Genomic DNA, 13884 nt, shown 5'->3' with positions numbered 1-13884 from the left:
TATAAAAGTTCAAAATGAAGTAAACAAATTGCTCAACAGATGTAGAGGTAAAGATTGCTATTTTATATTATATATATTCTATAAAATTGCAAGCACCACTATACCATTTGTGGCTACAGATGTCTGCGTGCGAGCATTAATTGTTTCGATAGCCTTCCGGACTTGATCTGCAGTATAACCCATCGCCAAGGCACTAACTGCTGCCTCAGATTTCATCACATCTGCAATACAATCATTTAAATACATTTATGGAACAAAACAGTTTGTGGAAACACAGTGTTCTAATTTCATGTCACAAGCCACTTTGACCTTTGAACTGAATGTCTAGGATAGTCCTTTCCTCACATGCAACCACCATACCATTGTGTATACTAGTAGATTTAAATGCTCTCTAGGTATGGTGTGGTTATGACATGGTCTTCCGACCAACCATCTGAGTCTGACAGACCAACTGCTGGAAACATGCGAGTTTATACATGTTAACACCCACTTCATTTAAGAGGGGCAGAATCATTGCTCTAACAGACATTCAAGTTTAATTGCATTAGGAATATCAAATATTTTTTATTATATGAAGATTGCTTGAGCCAAATGGTGAACATGATAATTCATTTTTAAAGAGAATAGTATCTCAACATGCAAATGCCTTTACAACAAGAGATGTGTTTGTTGATAACACAATGCCCCATACTGTGCCGCTTTGATTTATTAAAAAAAAAATTCACTTGGCAGGTACAGATAATTATCTTTCTTTAAAGCTTATTACTTCCCTTGGATTTGTGTTTTTGACTTTTGACCTTGAAGGATGACTTTGACCTTTCACCACTCAAAATGTGCAGCTCCATGAGATACACATGCATACCAAATATCAAGTTGCTATCTGAAGTGACAGAAGTTATGAGCATTTTTCGAAACCTAAATGCAAAGTGTGACGGTCAGACGAACAGACAGACAGACAGACAGACCGATCACTATATGCCCTCCTTTGGGGGCATAAAAAAAATTGTGGCATACTTTTGTTTAAAAAAATTTCCAAGTAAAACAAATAAACATGTAAGCTCTTAAAAGCTTTGCCATGTTCGCAGTTACAATTGCTAAATACAATTAAAGTAAAACATGCTGTGCATGATAAATTTATGGAATGTTATTGACCTTGACTGTCACCTCTAATGTTATCTGATACAAGAATGACATCAGCAGAATGAAAAGCTCATGCACATTTATATTTAGCAAAAAACAATAGGGAAACGTCTTGTACAGAATTTATCTTCCAGTACTAAAAACACATGTAAACAAGTTTTAACACAAAAAGACAACAAGTAGCTGACTATTTCATTGAATGGCAAGCTAGTTTCAATTAAAGTGACCCCTTTCAGAAAGTTTAATAATATTTAAATCATTTGATGTTATTTAAAAAAAAACTGCACGTTAAACTTAACATTAATTATGTATTGTACAGTCAGTGTGCAATTTCTTTATTTGTATCTAAGTTACATCAGTGTTTTTCCCCCCACCATTTTGGGCATGGGGCAGGGTCCCTTTGGATTAGGAAAACATGGCGATGTTTTGACCGAAATTGGGAAATAAGTGCATGTTATTGTTTTTTGCAAACAAATGTTTCAAAAATGAGAATTAAAGTGCTTTGAATATAAAATTCAATAAAGTGTCGTTTGTAGGGCTGGATAGGAGATTAGGAGTTAAAGTAAAGGTTGATCTGAAAAAAAAATAAAAAAAAAAAAACTTCAATTGGGAATTTTTAGGTCCCATTTGGGAAAAATATATAATTATACATACGGGATACCGGCCACGATTTTGAACAAAAAACCCTGTACATATTTAGATTTTAACAACATCTTCACAACAATTATATTCCCTTAACCCATTTACATACATTGTAACAGTAAAACATGCAACTGGAAGTAAATATGGAACAGGAAACAAATTACAATACAAATACAAAACAAGCTTATAATTATCAGATTATATGCACACTTAAACATGTAATTTCTAAAACTGTTTTCTTTTTCTGAGTTCTGATTACATCATAGGACATGATTACACAATTACAGAAATAATTATTTAGGTTTCCTCAACTAGTTCAATCTACTCAAATTAAAAACATTTTTCAAATATACAAAAAGTTATTTCCAATGAAAGAGGAAAGAAAGGGAACAGGGAGTAAGGGCTTAATTCCAGAGTGCAGAACACAATATATCAGAGAAGTTATAATATAGATATAACAAAGGGGGTGAATGTTGGTTTTTTTGTGGAAGGCTTACACAACTTTTAATTTATTTAGCACTGTGCAATGATTTTACAACCTTTACAAGTGTTTCCTGCTCCACCAAATACCATTTTGTCAGTTCAATGTACCATAAATATAACAGCCACATGAACAATATGTTTTGGACATATTACCAGTCGGAATAATCTAATGAAAAGATCTTCCTGAAGAGCAGTTTAATCAATGACACTTTGGCAGAGGCATTGATACTTGAAGCTTACATATTATGCAGAATTCATTTAGTATTTATATCTTTAAAAAATGTAATAAACTGTTGAGGTGGTCAAATGCAAAGATCAATTTTTATAATTATGTTGGTCAACTAAAACTTCTAATGTTTCTATGTGCAAGTACATTACAAGGAACAAGGCACAAATAGAAATTAGGTATTGAAAGTTAAAAGTTATTAATCTTGTTTATGTAATTGTGCAATTACATGCTTTGACGGTTTGCATGTAAGCTAAAAACATAACATAACAAACAAAACATTTTAGTGCAATACCTCCATCCAAACTTAAGTTACATGTCATACACCATTTGTCTATTTTTAGGGACAATCACCTTTAACTTTACCCAACATACCCAAAATACAATTCAGATGTTTTATCAAGATTGATCAATGCAAACTAAGGCTATTGACCAGACACCACCTTTATGCAGTTTTTCTTTATTTAGTAATGGTCACCTTTAAACGACTTGCAACAAATGCATTCTTAGCTATGCTACACAAAATTTCTGTGGACAATTCATAATCCAAATTCAAGTTATTGAGCAATACCATTTTTTACCAGCAGTGACCTCAACCATGGCATCTTATTGCAAGCTCGCTGTATATAAAGTTTCAACAAAAGACTAAAGTTAAGGCCACGACTTTTTTTTTTATTGGTTTACAAAAATTATTTTGAAAATGGTCCATCGGGCGGTCGAAAAAAAAAAAAAAAAAAAAAACATTGGAAAAAAAGTTAATACTAATAACATCAGAACAAAGACAACATATCTTTTATAACCTTAACACAGAGACAAAACATCAAATTATGCAATGAAACACATCTATATCTTCAAATGAAATGAGTCCTAAAAGCACCTTTTGTAACATCAGGCAATTTTAAACACTCCATTACATGACATGCGTTCTTCTCCCATTAAAACGAAAAACTGCGCTTCATTTCCATAATTCGATGCGCACCATTACGCAATGCGATGCCCGTTGCATAAATCTTATGTAAGATAAACTACTCATACACAAATTACCCGGTATGTGTTTGCTCTTACTCGACTTACGAGATCGTACATGAAAAAAAATCGAGGTAGATCGATCCATGCGTCGTTGCGGTAATGTTTGTCAAAGTTGTTGTTGTCATGAAAACTCGTTGATTTACAACGCAAAACGTCTTATTTGAACTGACGCGAATTAATTTAATCATATTTGTCAACTTCGCTTTTGCTTTATTTTGATAATTTAATCCAAAGTTTAATGTTAGCAAGTGTTTTTTTTACTGGAATTGTAAACAAGGAGTCAGTTAAAGTCTTCCGAAAATGTGCAGTCTGTGTGAATTGACAGTTTGACGTCACCAAAGGAAAGCCGCTTTCTGTCGGAAGCAATAAAGCGACAAATTTCGCGCCGAAAAAATTGGCTTCCTTTGTCTAGCAATCAACATGCCGAACCAATCGTGTGTTTGTTTCTCAATTGCAATCCTCCAATTTAATAAAAGCACGTGCATAGCTCCGCCTTCGAATCTTTTGCAGAGAACGGAGGCGGAGTTTAACGGTTAATTGAGCTAGTGTTTTACGCAAGTCGAGTTCCGATTTGCCGAAATTACTCGGCCCTAAGCATTGAAACGACAAATACATTTATCAATGATTTTCTGAGATATACCGATTTGTTCCGATTTCCAAACTTTCTGTACAGTTCCTATAAACTATTGCGGACGTGTTTACAAAATTCCTAAACACATATATCGTAAATAATGGCAGTGTTTTATTGGATTATTTATACTAATTATCAAATACTTTTTTATCTACTATAATATCGGGTTTGTTTAATATAATGAACATGTTAAACAATATAGTAAGTTGCGTCACAGACTCGGAAATAAATTTTGATGGGGTCGACATTTTACTGACGCTGATTTTCTTATTGTCTGTAATTTTTACCCGAAATAAATTTTGAAAAGTGCCCATAAAAGGACTGGTACATAATGTGTCACATTGAAAAATATCCCGATCTCTGCAATATATGTGAACCAATCGTTGATTGTACTTACTTGATTTTATTCGCAACCGTACTCAAACCGGATCGTTTTTTTTTCTCGTTTCGCTCGTTTTGCAGTGCGGTCGGGAATAAAATATTTTAAAAAAAAGACGATTTTCCGATTTTTTTTTCCCCATTTTCCAAAAATTAGGGTCGGCGGTTTTGTAAACCAAGAAATATAAAAGTCGTGGCCTAACTAGCCGTTGACTCCACCTGCCCGCCATTCCCTCATTCATTGTCAATTCTTATTAATTTGGAAATCAAATACATCCCTAACGTTTTTTACACAAATGGAAGGCTGCACATTGTCAACAATGGGTGATTTTGTATACAAACACAATCTCTTGTATGACAGTGATTATTACCTATCTAATATAAATCAATTTCTGATAAGCAAATCCATTGTCCAATGATGCAGATAATTTCTCACAAGTAAATCCCATGTCAAAAGATGCATTTAATTTCTAAATGCCTAAATGATGCAGATAAGTAAATTCTGACAAGTGAATTTCTCCAATGATAAGTAAAATTACAGGGTGCTTATATGATGTCATCATAATACATATATATTTATAAATAAGTTGATTGTTTCAAAATAGGTCATCATGCCATATGCAGCTAGCATAGCAAGACAAGCCTGTGCATCCTTGCAATGTGGTCAGTAGCTATGTTGTCCCCTTAATTAGACTACGAAACCTTGCATGCAATTTTAGCAGACAGCATAGCTCCTGATCACTGCGCAATCTAACCAAAACCATGAACTTCCTTAATGTTTCACTAGTTTGTTAAGTTACTTTACGAAAGGATAAGCATACAATATAACAATATGTATTTGGAAATACAGATCACAGTACACAGGTACAACATGTATTTGGAAATATAATACAAGATAATCATTTAGCAAATTTGCAATAATAGCAATTAAATAAAATAAATACTTACTCCTGTATTTCAGACAATATTTTTTCTTTATCTATCAATTTGAGCAGAACATTAGCTTTTTGCCTTTATTAAAGCAATTTGAGCAGAACATTAGCAAAAGCAAGTCAATAGTGCACATGGTTTGTACTCTTGTAATATTGGTAAGGTATTATCCAATTACATGGTGTGTTATCATATATGAGTGTAAGATTAGTTCTCACCATAACTTTTTTTAACAAAATTATTTATAGAAAAACAGTATTGAATACTGGGACTGTGTAAGCTATAAGTACTTAAATGGATATATTGGCAGAGACAAAAATAATTTGATAATAAGTCCAAATGTAGATTCTTTAGTTTGGTTTGTTAGATCAAAACCACAGCAAAGTTGACCTTTTCTGTATAAAAAAAACAGGTCAAAGGCTTTTAGCACTCTAACAGCTTTCTACAAGGAATTTTACAGTTAATTTTTACAAACATAGCTATCTTCAGGGTTCAAACAAACTTCTGAAAAACACAATAAAGGAATGCTTTACTTGCATTTTCCATCCCAAAGAAATTCAACCAAAATAGTACATCAATATCACATACTAAAGGATGGATATTCAAGAAAAACTACAACAATGCTTTTAAACCAAGTTTTACTTATTAAATTGTTTGATAAAAAAAATGAAATTTACATGGACATGATTTTTCTATATCTTCCAATTGAGACAGATTCTGCAATTTGATAAAAAAATAAGCCCCTTTTTTCTGGATTTGTCCAGGTCTGTATGAACCCTGTATACAGTACACAATAATATGTGAGTCAACTAGGTAAGAAGTTCAAGGGAGTTGTTCACAGACTTTGCCATGCAATGTTTTAACCTAACTACAATTTAGATGACCTTAATGGCCAAGTACAAGAACATACAGATTCTGCAATTGCCCACATGCCTGCATTGGTGTCTTTAACTTGGAGCTAGTAAGCACCTTTGAACTATTAAAGGTCCTATGACGGTCAAAGTAAAAAAGGTCAGGAGCAATAGGCAGATTGGGACACATAATTAGCAGCAACAGAGTAAAATATCCAAGTCAAGGAGGTTAAAAGATATGGATGGCTATGCCATTGTCAAAAGCAAATGCTTTATAAGTTCCCATGTATTATAGCAAACAGTGTTGTTTCTTGTTGCTAGAAAAACGTAGAAGACTAGAAAAACATAATTTCCCATTACCTAACACCGAAATTAGGTCAAGGTTAAAGTGAGGTTGACATTAGCAAACAAGACAAATTGCAAGTATTAAAGAGTTCTAGAAAGCATTGTTGGTGCTAAAGGAAACTGGAAAATCTACTTTTATATTTGAGCTGTGCTCCCAGATAATCCATGCATGTGCATAAAGCTTCATCACAGATAAGCCTGTGCAGTCTGCACAAGAAAATCAGGGACGTCACTTTCCGCTTAAACTGGTATTTCTCTATGAAGAGACTTTTAAAAATTGAAAACTACTATAGAAGCAGAAAGTGTCGTCCATGATTACCCTGTTCAAACTGCACAGGCTTATCTGGAACAACACTTTATGCACATGCATTAAACCTCATTTTCCCAAAATAAAAAGGTTGCTTCTATCAAGATTCAAACATTTCTGCTTTTCTTGGATTTTTTATGTGCATAAACAAAATATTGTAATTTAATTAATTTGTGAACAACTCCCCTTTGTGATACAAACAAGCCCAGGCAAAATATAAAACTTGGATAAGGCCAAACGGCTAAAACACGGTATTGGTGCTGAAAGTAGTCTCAATCACTTAAAAAATTGAACTGTTTGAAAGAACATTTCAATGAAGCTCATTATACCCTAGGGTGTCCCCTAGTAAGATTCAGTACTACATCACATAAGATGGAATTTTCTATTGAGAAAAACAATGTTCTAATGACAAGTAGAACAATACTTTATCTTTCATATTAATACCTGTTTGTGAAGTGTCTGTAACTTTTTTTTTATTGAGTTGCTGTCTTTTAATGGTACAATACAGCACAAAATTATTGCCATATAAACTTGTAAAGGTTACAGACACTACAAAATTTAGAACTGGAAACTACTGACAGTATTTTGCTTATAAAATCCATAATATTTTACCATTTTCTTTGATTCAAGAAGCATTATTTGCAGGATAGAATTCCGCATAAAACCAGACCAATAATGCATAATTTCAGTATGATATTTAGAGAATTCTCTTTTTTATATTCAAGCTTTTTTTGAAGGAGACTACATAACGCTAAAAAATGTCCATTTTTAGAGCTTGTTTCCGGGAATATCTCAACAAATGGTTACACAAACCTCTTGAAATTTTCTGGAAAGTAAGAGAAGTATATGCCAAGCTTACCAATCTTTAAAATTGGTTCATATCTTGTTTAATTGATCTATTTCATGCATTAACATGAAAATTCCTTTATCAGCACCAATACTGTGTTTTAGCTGAAACTGTTGGTACAGACCTGTATTTGCTACAACAGCATTTTTAGAAGCCTGGAAAAAATAGAAATCATATGATACGGCATCTGACTTTTCGAATCTAAAACGGAAAAGATTCATAATTATCACACAATAGGGCTCCAACAGGTATAAAATGTGAGTGTCTTGGAGTCAAAATAAACAAAAGAGGACCTGAAAGGCTCAAAGTCACACACCTGAGATACACAGGGAACTGACCTGTTCTGTGCAGCCCCAATATATCATTAGATCATACTTTCAGACCAACTTTCACGAAAAGCAAACTTTAAATGTAACTTTTAGAGTGCTTACAGGGTTTTACTATAATAGCCAAATTAGGATACATCCCCCGCCCGCTGGCGGCCATGTTTTTCAACAGACCCAAACTATTTTTGAAATGATACTAGATATCATTAAATCAAATGTTCTGACCAGGTGTTATGAAGATTGGAGAATACATGTGACATTTAGAGTGTTAACTTGGTTTTACTATTGCCCCTGGGGGCCAGGTTTTTCAACCATACAGAACCATTTTCTAAGTCATCCAAGATATAGAGAATACTAGGTTAGCGTTGAATACAGAGAAGTTTATGTTGCGAGGCTTAGAACGCCGGGAGCGCAAGCCTTGGCGAGCCCTTTCGGTGTTCGAGCCGAGCAACATAAACGTCTCTGTATTCAATGCTAATCCTAGCATTCTATTTATCCCATTTGATTTTTTTTCAACGTGACATTTAACATAACTAGATCTAATAACCTTAGCCTAACAATTATTTTAATTAATTCTTAAAAATTGCTTAAAATCTAACGAATGTAACCATGCATAGTGATATAAATATATTTGTTCTAGTACGCAAAATAGTCTTAAAAAAAATCACACACAAACTGTAAAACTAGTAAAAATATCACAATATGCCTCGATTCAATTTTACGCAGCATGCCAATTGATACACATTACGACTGCGAAAAAGAAGATCTTACTTGAATATAATTCATTTTATTTTCGAAAGAAAATGATCAAAATCCAATATGGCGGCGATTGCTCCTGACAAATGGATGTTGATGTCAACATAGATTCTACATACATGTACACTATCGACGAGTAAACAGACAATTGCAGCGACTGACACTTAATTTGACCTAAAATGCAGGGCAATATGTTTTCCGACTTCGGACGACGAATTTAAGGACGCGCAGAACGTGTTTTTTTTATATAATGTTATGGGTATGCCGTGTGTGATCCAATGCATCAATGGCCCCATGTTAAAATCTTTTCCCCGAGAACAGGGAACGACAAAAGTACAAACAAAAACCAAAACACGTTCGAACTAGTATCTCATAGAGCTGCAACGATTCACCAACAGCCCGATTCGAATCGATTTCGATTTCAGACAGTCGGATACCGATTGTTTCGATTCGATTCATATTTCAAACTAGCTTTATCATTTATTCACTTTTCTGCTTCAAAATAAACATTTCTGTTCAAATGTGTTGCATAACTAGATATCTTGGGCATTTGTGTGTTTGTTAGATATAGTTTGGTTGGTTGAACAGTGTTTTAAAAACTGTTTAAAGTGGGTTAAATTAACATTTGTAAGAAATATTTAGCAAGAAACTGCCAAATTTTCTGACAAACTATGTCAATATTGTAATAAAAACACATAAAAGAGAATAGCAAATTAGGAATTCAATATTAATATCAATAAACTTCTGACTAGAAGATTTTGTTGACTACACAATAATATAATAAATAAATACATAATAATAAGGCTGGCGACTTGAGTAGTTGCACTGGTGCTACCTTCTGCTTAATCAACGTTATGTTTGCGTTTGACATGTTGAATTAGATTAGTGGTTGAGTCGGACTTAGGGTATGACACGTCCATGAAGCACAGTTTATACGTAGCTTTATCAGGTGGGCTACCAGCCCGAAACCCGCTTATTCCAAAAGTAGACCGTAACGCACTTGATTGGATGACTAAAGTAATAAGTAACCAATTGCGCGCGTCGTAATTACAGGTAAAGATAAAACCTATACCTTCCCGTATCAAAAAGTCAGAGTACAGCGCGCTTTACATATCTATGTTTATATGTTAAAGAATCGAATCGAATTTGGTAGGGTTGGTATCATAATCGAATCGATGCATTTAAAACCGATTTTCGATGCATCGGATCAAAGCGTTGCAGCTCTAGTATCTTACCTTTAATTATCCTTTAAAATCCATCTAATAATCCATTAACTCAATAATTGGCGATTTTGCATCTAGGGTTTTTAATAATTATTTTAGCATAGTTAAATAAAGGACCTTATGCCATCCTATCACTATTTTCAAATGAATTTATGAACTCGTTAAACTTTCTTATTCGTCACACGCTACGTCATGTACTCCATGAACATTACTGCTGTTAAAATGAACCGGAGCAGTTTATCAAATAATAGCCGTTGGTAAACTCGGATGCATTTGCAGATTTCTGCATACAAACATAATTATGTAAAACTTGCACAATGTTATTTGTCTATGATAAATGCCCTTATTGTGTACAAGAAAATAATATAATATATAAATACACAAAGAATGGAAAACATTCCATTACACAACAGATAAATCAGTGGATAATACTTGTGTACAAAATGGGACGTTCCGAATTCCAGTGTGGTGCTATTTTTACCATCTTATACTTCACACAGCTCTATGCTTAACGTGAATTAAATCGGATAGCAAATATTGCAGATTATTTATGAATTGTGCGATATTTGTTTGGCTTGTTGTACATTATTAAATGTCAAAAGTATATGCATGGCTTATAAACAATGCACATTACACGAAATAAGGAAAATGTGATTAATTGACAATTCAAATACCGTATGTCGATATACAGTACATGTACATGTGAAATAAGTCGCGTTTATAATAAATCGTCAATTTTGTTTTTGAAAATGACGCAATAAGTGTCATTTTATGACGCCATCAATCAGCTGATTCATTATACGGATGGCGAAAAATTATGTCATATGACTAGATTTAAAGGTTGAAGGTCGTATAATTTTGTAGCTCAAGTTTTCTCGACTTTATTAATTATAAAAAATCATTCAGTGGTAAAGTAAAAAGTAGTCCATGTACGTGACATGTATATCCCACAGCGTTGAATACAAGCTAGTATATTCCATAAGGTGTTATACCGTCCATGTCGCGTTGAAAATGGGATAAATTATTATGACAAATTTTCAGACCCAGTTTCATTAATATCAGACAATAAATGTGGCCTCCTGAGTGTAAACAAGAGTTTACTATAGTAATATAAAGTCATATAAGGAACAAGGGACAAAATTGTCACAAAACCAGGTTTTCATTGTGAAAAAAAAATCTGATAAAGGGAGAAAACTCAAACTGAACTTTTGAAACGAACAAACAAAATTAACCCCCTTTGTAAGTTTGTTTTAAAAAAAAATCTATTTTTAGTCGTGGCGACCTTGACATTGGAGATATTGACGTGATTCTTTCGTGCGACACACCGTCCCATGATGGTGAACAAATGTGCCAAATGATTTTAAAATCTCACAATGAATGACATAGTTATGGCCAGGACAAGCTCATTTATGGCCATTTTTTACCTTTGAACACACCGTCTAATGATGGTGAACAAATGTGGCAAATGATTTTAAAATCTGACAATGAACAACATAGTTATGGCCCGGACAAGCTTGTTCCGCCCGCCCGCCAGCCAACAGCCAGCCCGCCCGCATTCGCCAATCCAATAACCAGTTTTTTCCTTCGGAAAACCTGGTTAAAAATCCTGGTTAAAAATGCCCCGCCCAATTGCAGTCATGTTTTTCAATCAACCGGAATCATTTTCAAAGTAGTTCAAGATATCATTGGGACATATCTTCTGACCAAGTTTCATGATGATCGGACAATTAATGTGGCCTCTAGAGTGTTAACAAGGTTTTACTATAGCTATTTTAGGAAAGATATACCCCACCCCCCTGGCGGCCATGTTTTTCTACAGACCAGAACCATTTTTGAACTCATCTAAGATATCATTAAAGAACAAAAGTTCTGACCAAGTTTCATGACGGTTGGACAATAAATGTGAATTTTCCAGTGTTAAAAAGTTTTTACTATAGCCACATAAAGATAAATGCTCTGCCCCTTGTGGCCATATTTTCCAACCAATCAAAACCATATCATTGGGACAAATCTTTGGATAAATCTTCTGACCAAATTTCGTGAAGATCTGACAAAAATTGTGGCCTCTAGAGCGTTAACAAGGCAAATGTTGACACAATACACGATGGACAAATGACAATCACAAAAGCTCACCATGAGCACATTGTGCTCAGGTGAGCTAAAATTGTGAAGTTTCAGATCATAATTTAAATAAGTTTCTAAGACACAACACCATCAAATAACATATTGGCAATCCAGAAATATGAATATATAATAAGAAGTTTACTTAATCAAATACTTAAATACTGAAGCATGCAACTATTTATTCACTAATCACCACATTAGTCAAAATAAATGTTAGTTTTGCGTGACTCTAAGGCCATCCTTTTAACATCATTTACTGGCTAGATCAATAAAAAGCAGAGAAAACAACAACATATTTTCAACCTGCTTCTCTAAGTGAACAACAGGGATGATCTTGTTACTATTTGCTTTAAATGCTGTTTCAAGTTTAAAGTTGATTTTGTTTTAGAAATTTCCTGTGTGCCATGTATTTGGCACCGATTTGTACCATTTTTGGAATAAAATATCTCCACATTTATAATGTGAAGTTAATGCTTGTATTCTCTTTATTAGGAATAAAAGCAATCCTTTAAAGGAACCTTTTCAAGTCCTGGTCTAATAAATTGCCAAAAAAAAAAAATGTTTCAGATTTGCAAATTTTTGTTGTAGTTATGATATTTGTGAGGAAACAGTAATACTGACTATTTACAATGCTCTAAAATATCCATTATATGCATCTTTTGACGATTTAAAAACCTGAAAATCCTGAAAACTATAAATCCTTACAACATGCAACGACTGAATAATTTGGAGAGTTCTGTTACTGTCATTATATTTTGTGACACTATAACCAGGATTGCTTATATAAAGTATAAAATACATCACTAATTGTATCAGCACAGATGGCCAAATAGTCTAAGCATTAGAATTTTACTTCATGGGTCAGTGGTTTGAGCACAGTTGAGGGTTACTTTTTTTCTTTTTTAAATTTTGTTCTTGTTTTTTACTGGAGCTTTTTAGATCCAATGTTTACATGTATCAATATAAAGCGTTTAATAACAAACTTCAAAACATGCCAAAATCTGTGAAAAGGTCCCTATAATAAGATAGTATACCTATGGTGGTCAAGTTTTATATATCACTTCTAAAAAATGCCAAAATCTGTGGAAAGGTCCCTTTAAATAATGAAAAATACAATTTAACTGAAATGGTTGTTTTCTAATGATTTAGAAGAAATGTTAACTAAAATTATTTCACCTATCAACAGATAAAATCTCTATCTTCCATTTCAGTTATATGCGACCTTACAATGCTTTGTTGGCAAAAGATTTGTCCCAGATCCAAGTTTAAAAAATAAATAAATATCATAATAAACATACTTATCTTCCAAATGCACATGAATGGTAAGCTGTTATGCTATTTTAATTAAATTTCTTGTCAAAGCGTTTGCATTCAATAATGAATAATAGTGAACAAAATATCAACATATCATTAATAAATATGATAAAACATCATTCTGAAAATTACAAAATGTTCTACAGTTTGATCAACAATTCTCTATTAAATCAGTACACATACAAACATTTTAAATTCAAACACGTTTGCAAAAATGATTGTTGAAGAAGTCTCAAGACCATTTCTGTGATGATTGTACAGGAAATTAAGATTCAATATTTTCCAAAAAGGGCCTATTCCATATATACAACTTTTTGTAGCACAGTGTGGTC

The 13884-nt window shown here is 33.3% G+C and overlaps 1 protein-coding gene across 6 annotated transcripts in view; it reads right to left on the bottom strand.

Annotated features, from left to right (window-relative positions):
* LOC127834078 (uncharacterized) overlaps positions 1 to 13884 on the bottom strand; it is a 70230-nt gene that overhangs the window by 9717 nt on the left and 46629 nt on the right. For 5 of the 6 annotated variants that reach the window (XR_008027786.1, XM_052359657.1, XM_052359655.1 and 2 more), the window contains 2 exons: positions 7934 to 7964; positions 105 to 221 (listed from right to left, as the gene is read on the bottom strand). Coding sequence is in view for 4 of the 6 variants with exons in the window: in XM_052359657.1 (XP_052215617.1) it covers positions 105 to 221; positions 7934 to 7964 (148 nt within the window). In the remaining 2 variants the exon portion in view is untranslated. The remainder of the gene's footprint in view (positions 1 to 104; positions 222 to 7933; positions 7965 to 13884) is intronic. The other variant, XR_008027787.1, reaches the window with a different exon arrangement.

Source organism: Dreissena polymorpha, chromosome 6 (genome assembly GCF_020536995.1).
Source record: "Dreissena polymorpha isolate Duluth1 chromosome 6, UMN_Dpol_1.0, whole genome shotgun sequence".
Taxonomy (NCBI): Eukaryota; Metazoa; Mollusca; class Bivalvia; order Myida; family Dreissenidae; genus Dreissena; species Dreissena polymorpha.
This window is presented reverse-complemented; position numbering and strand designations above follow the sequence as displayed.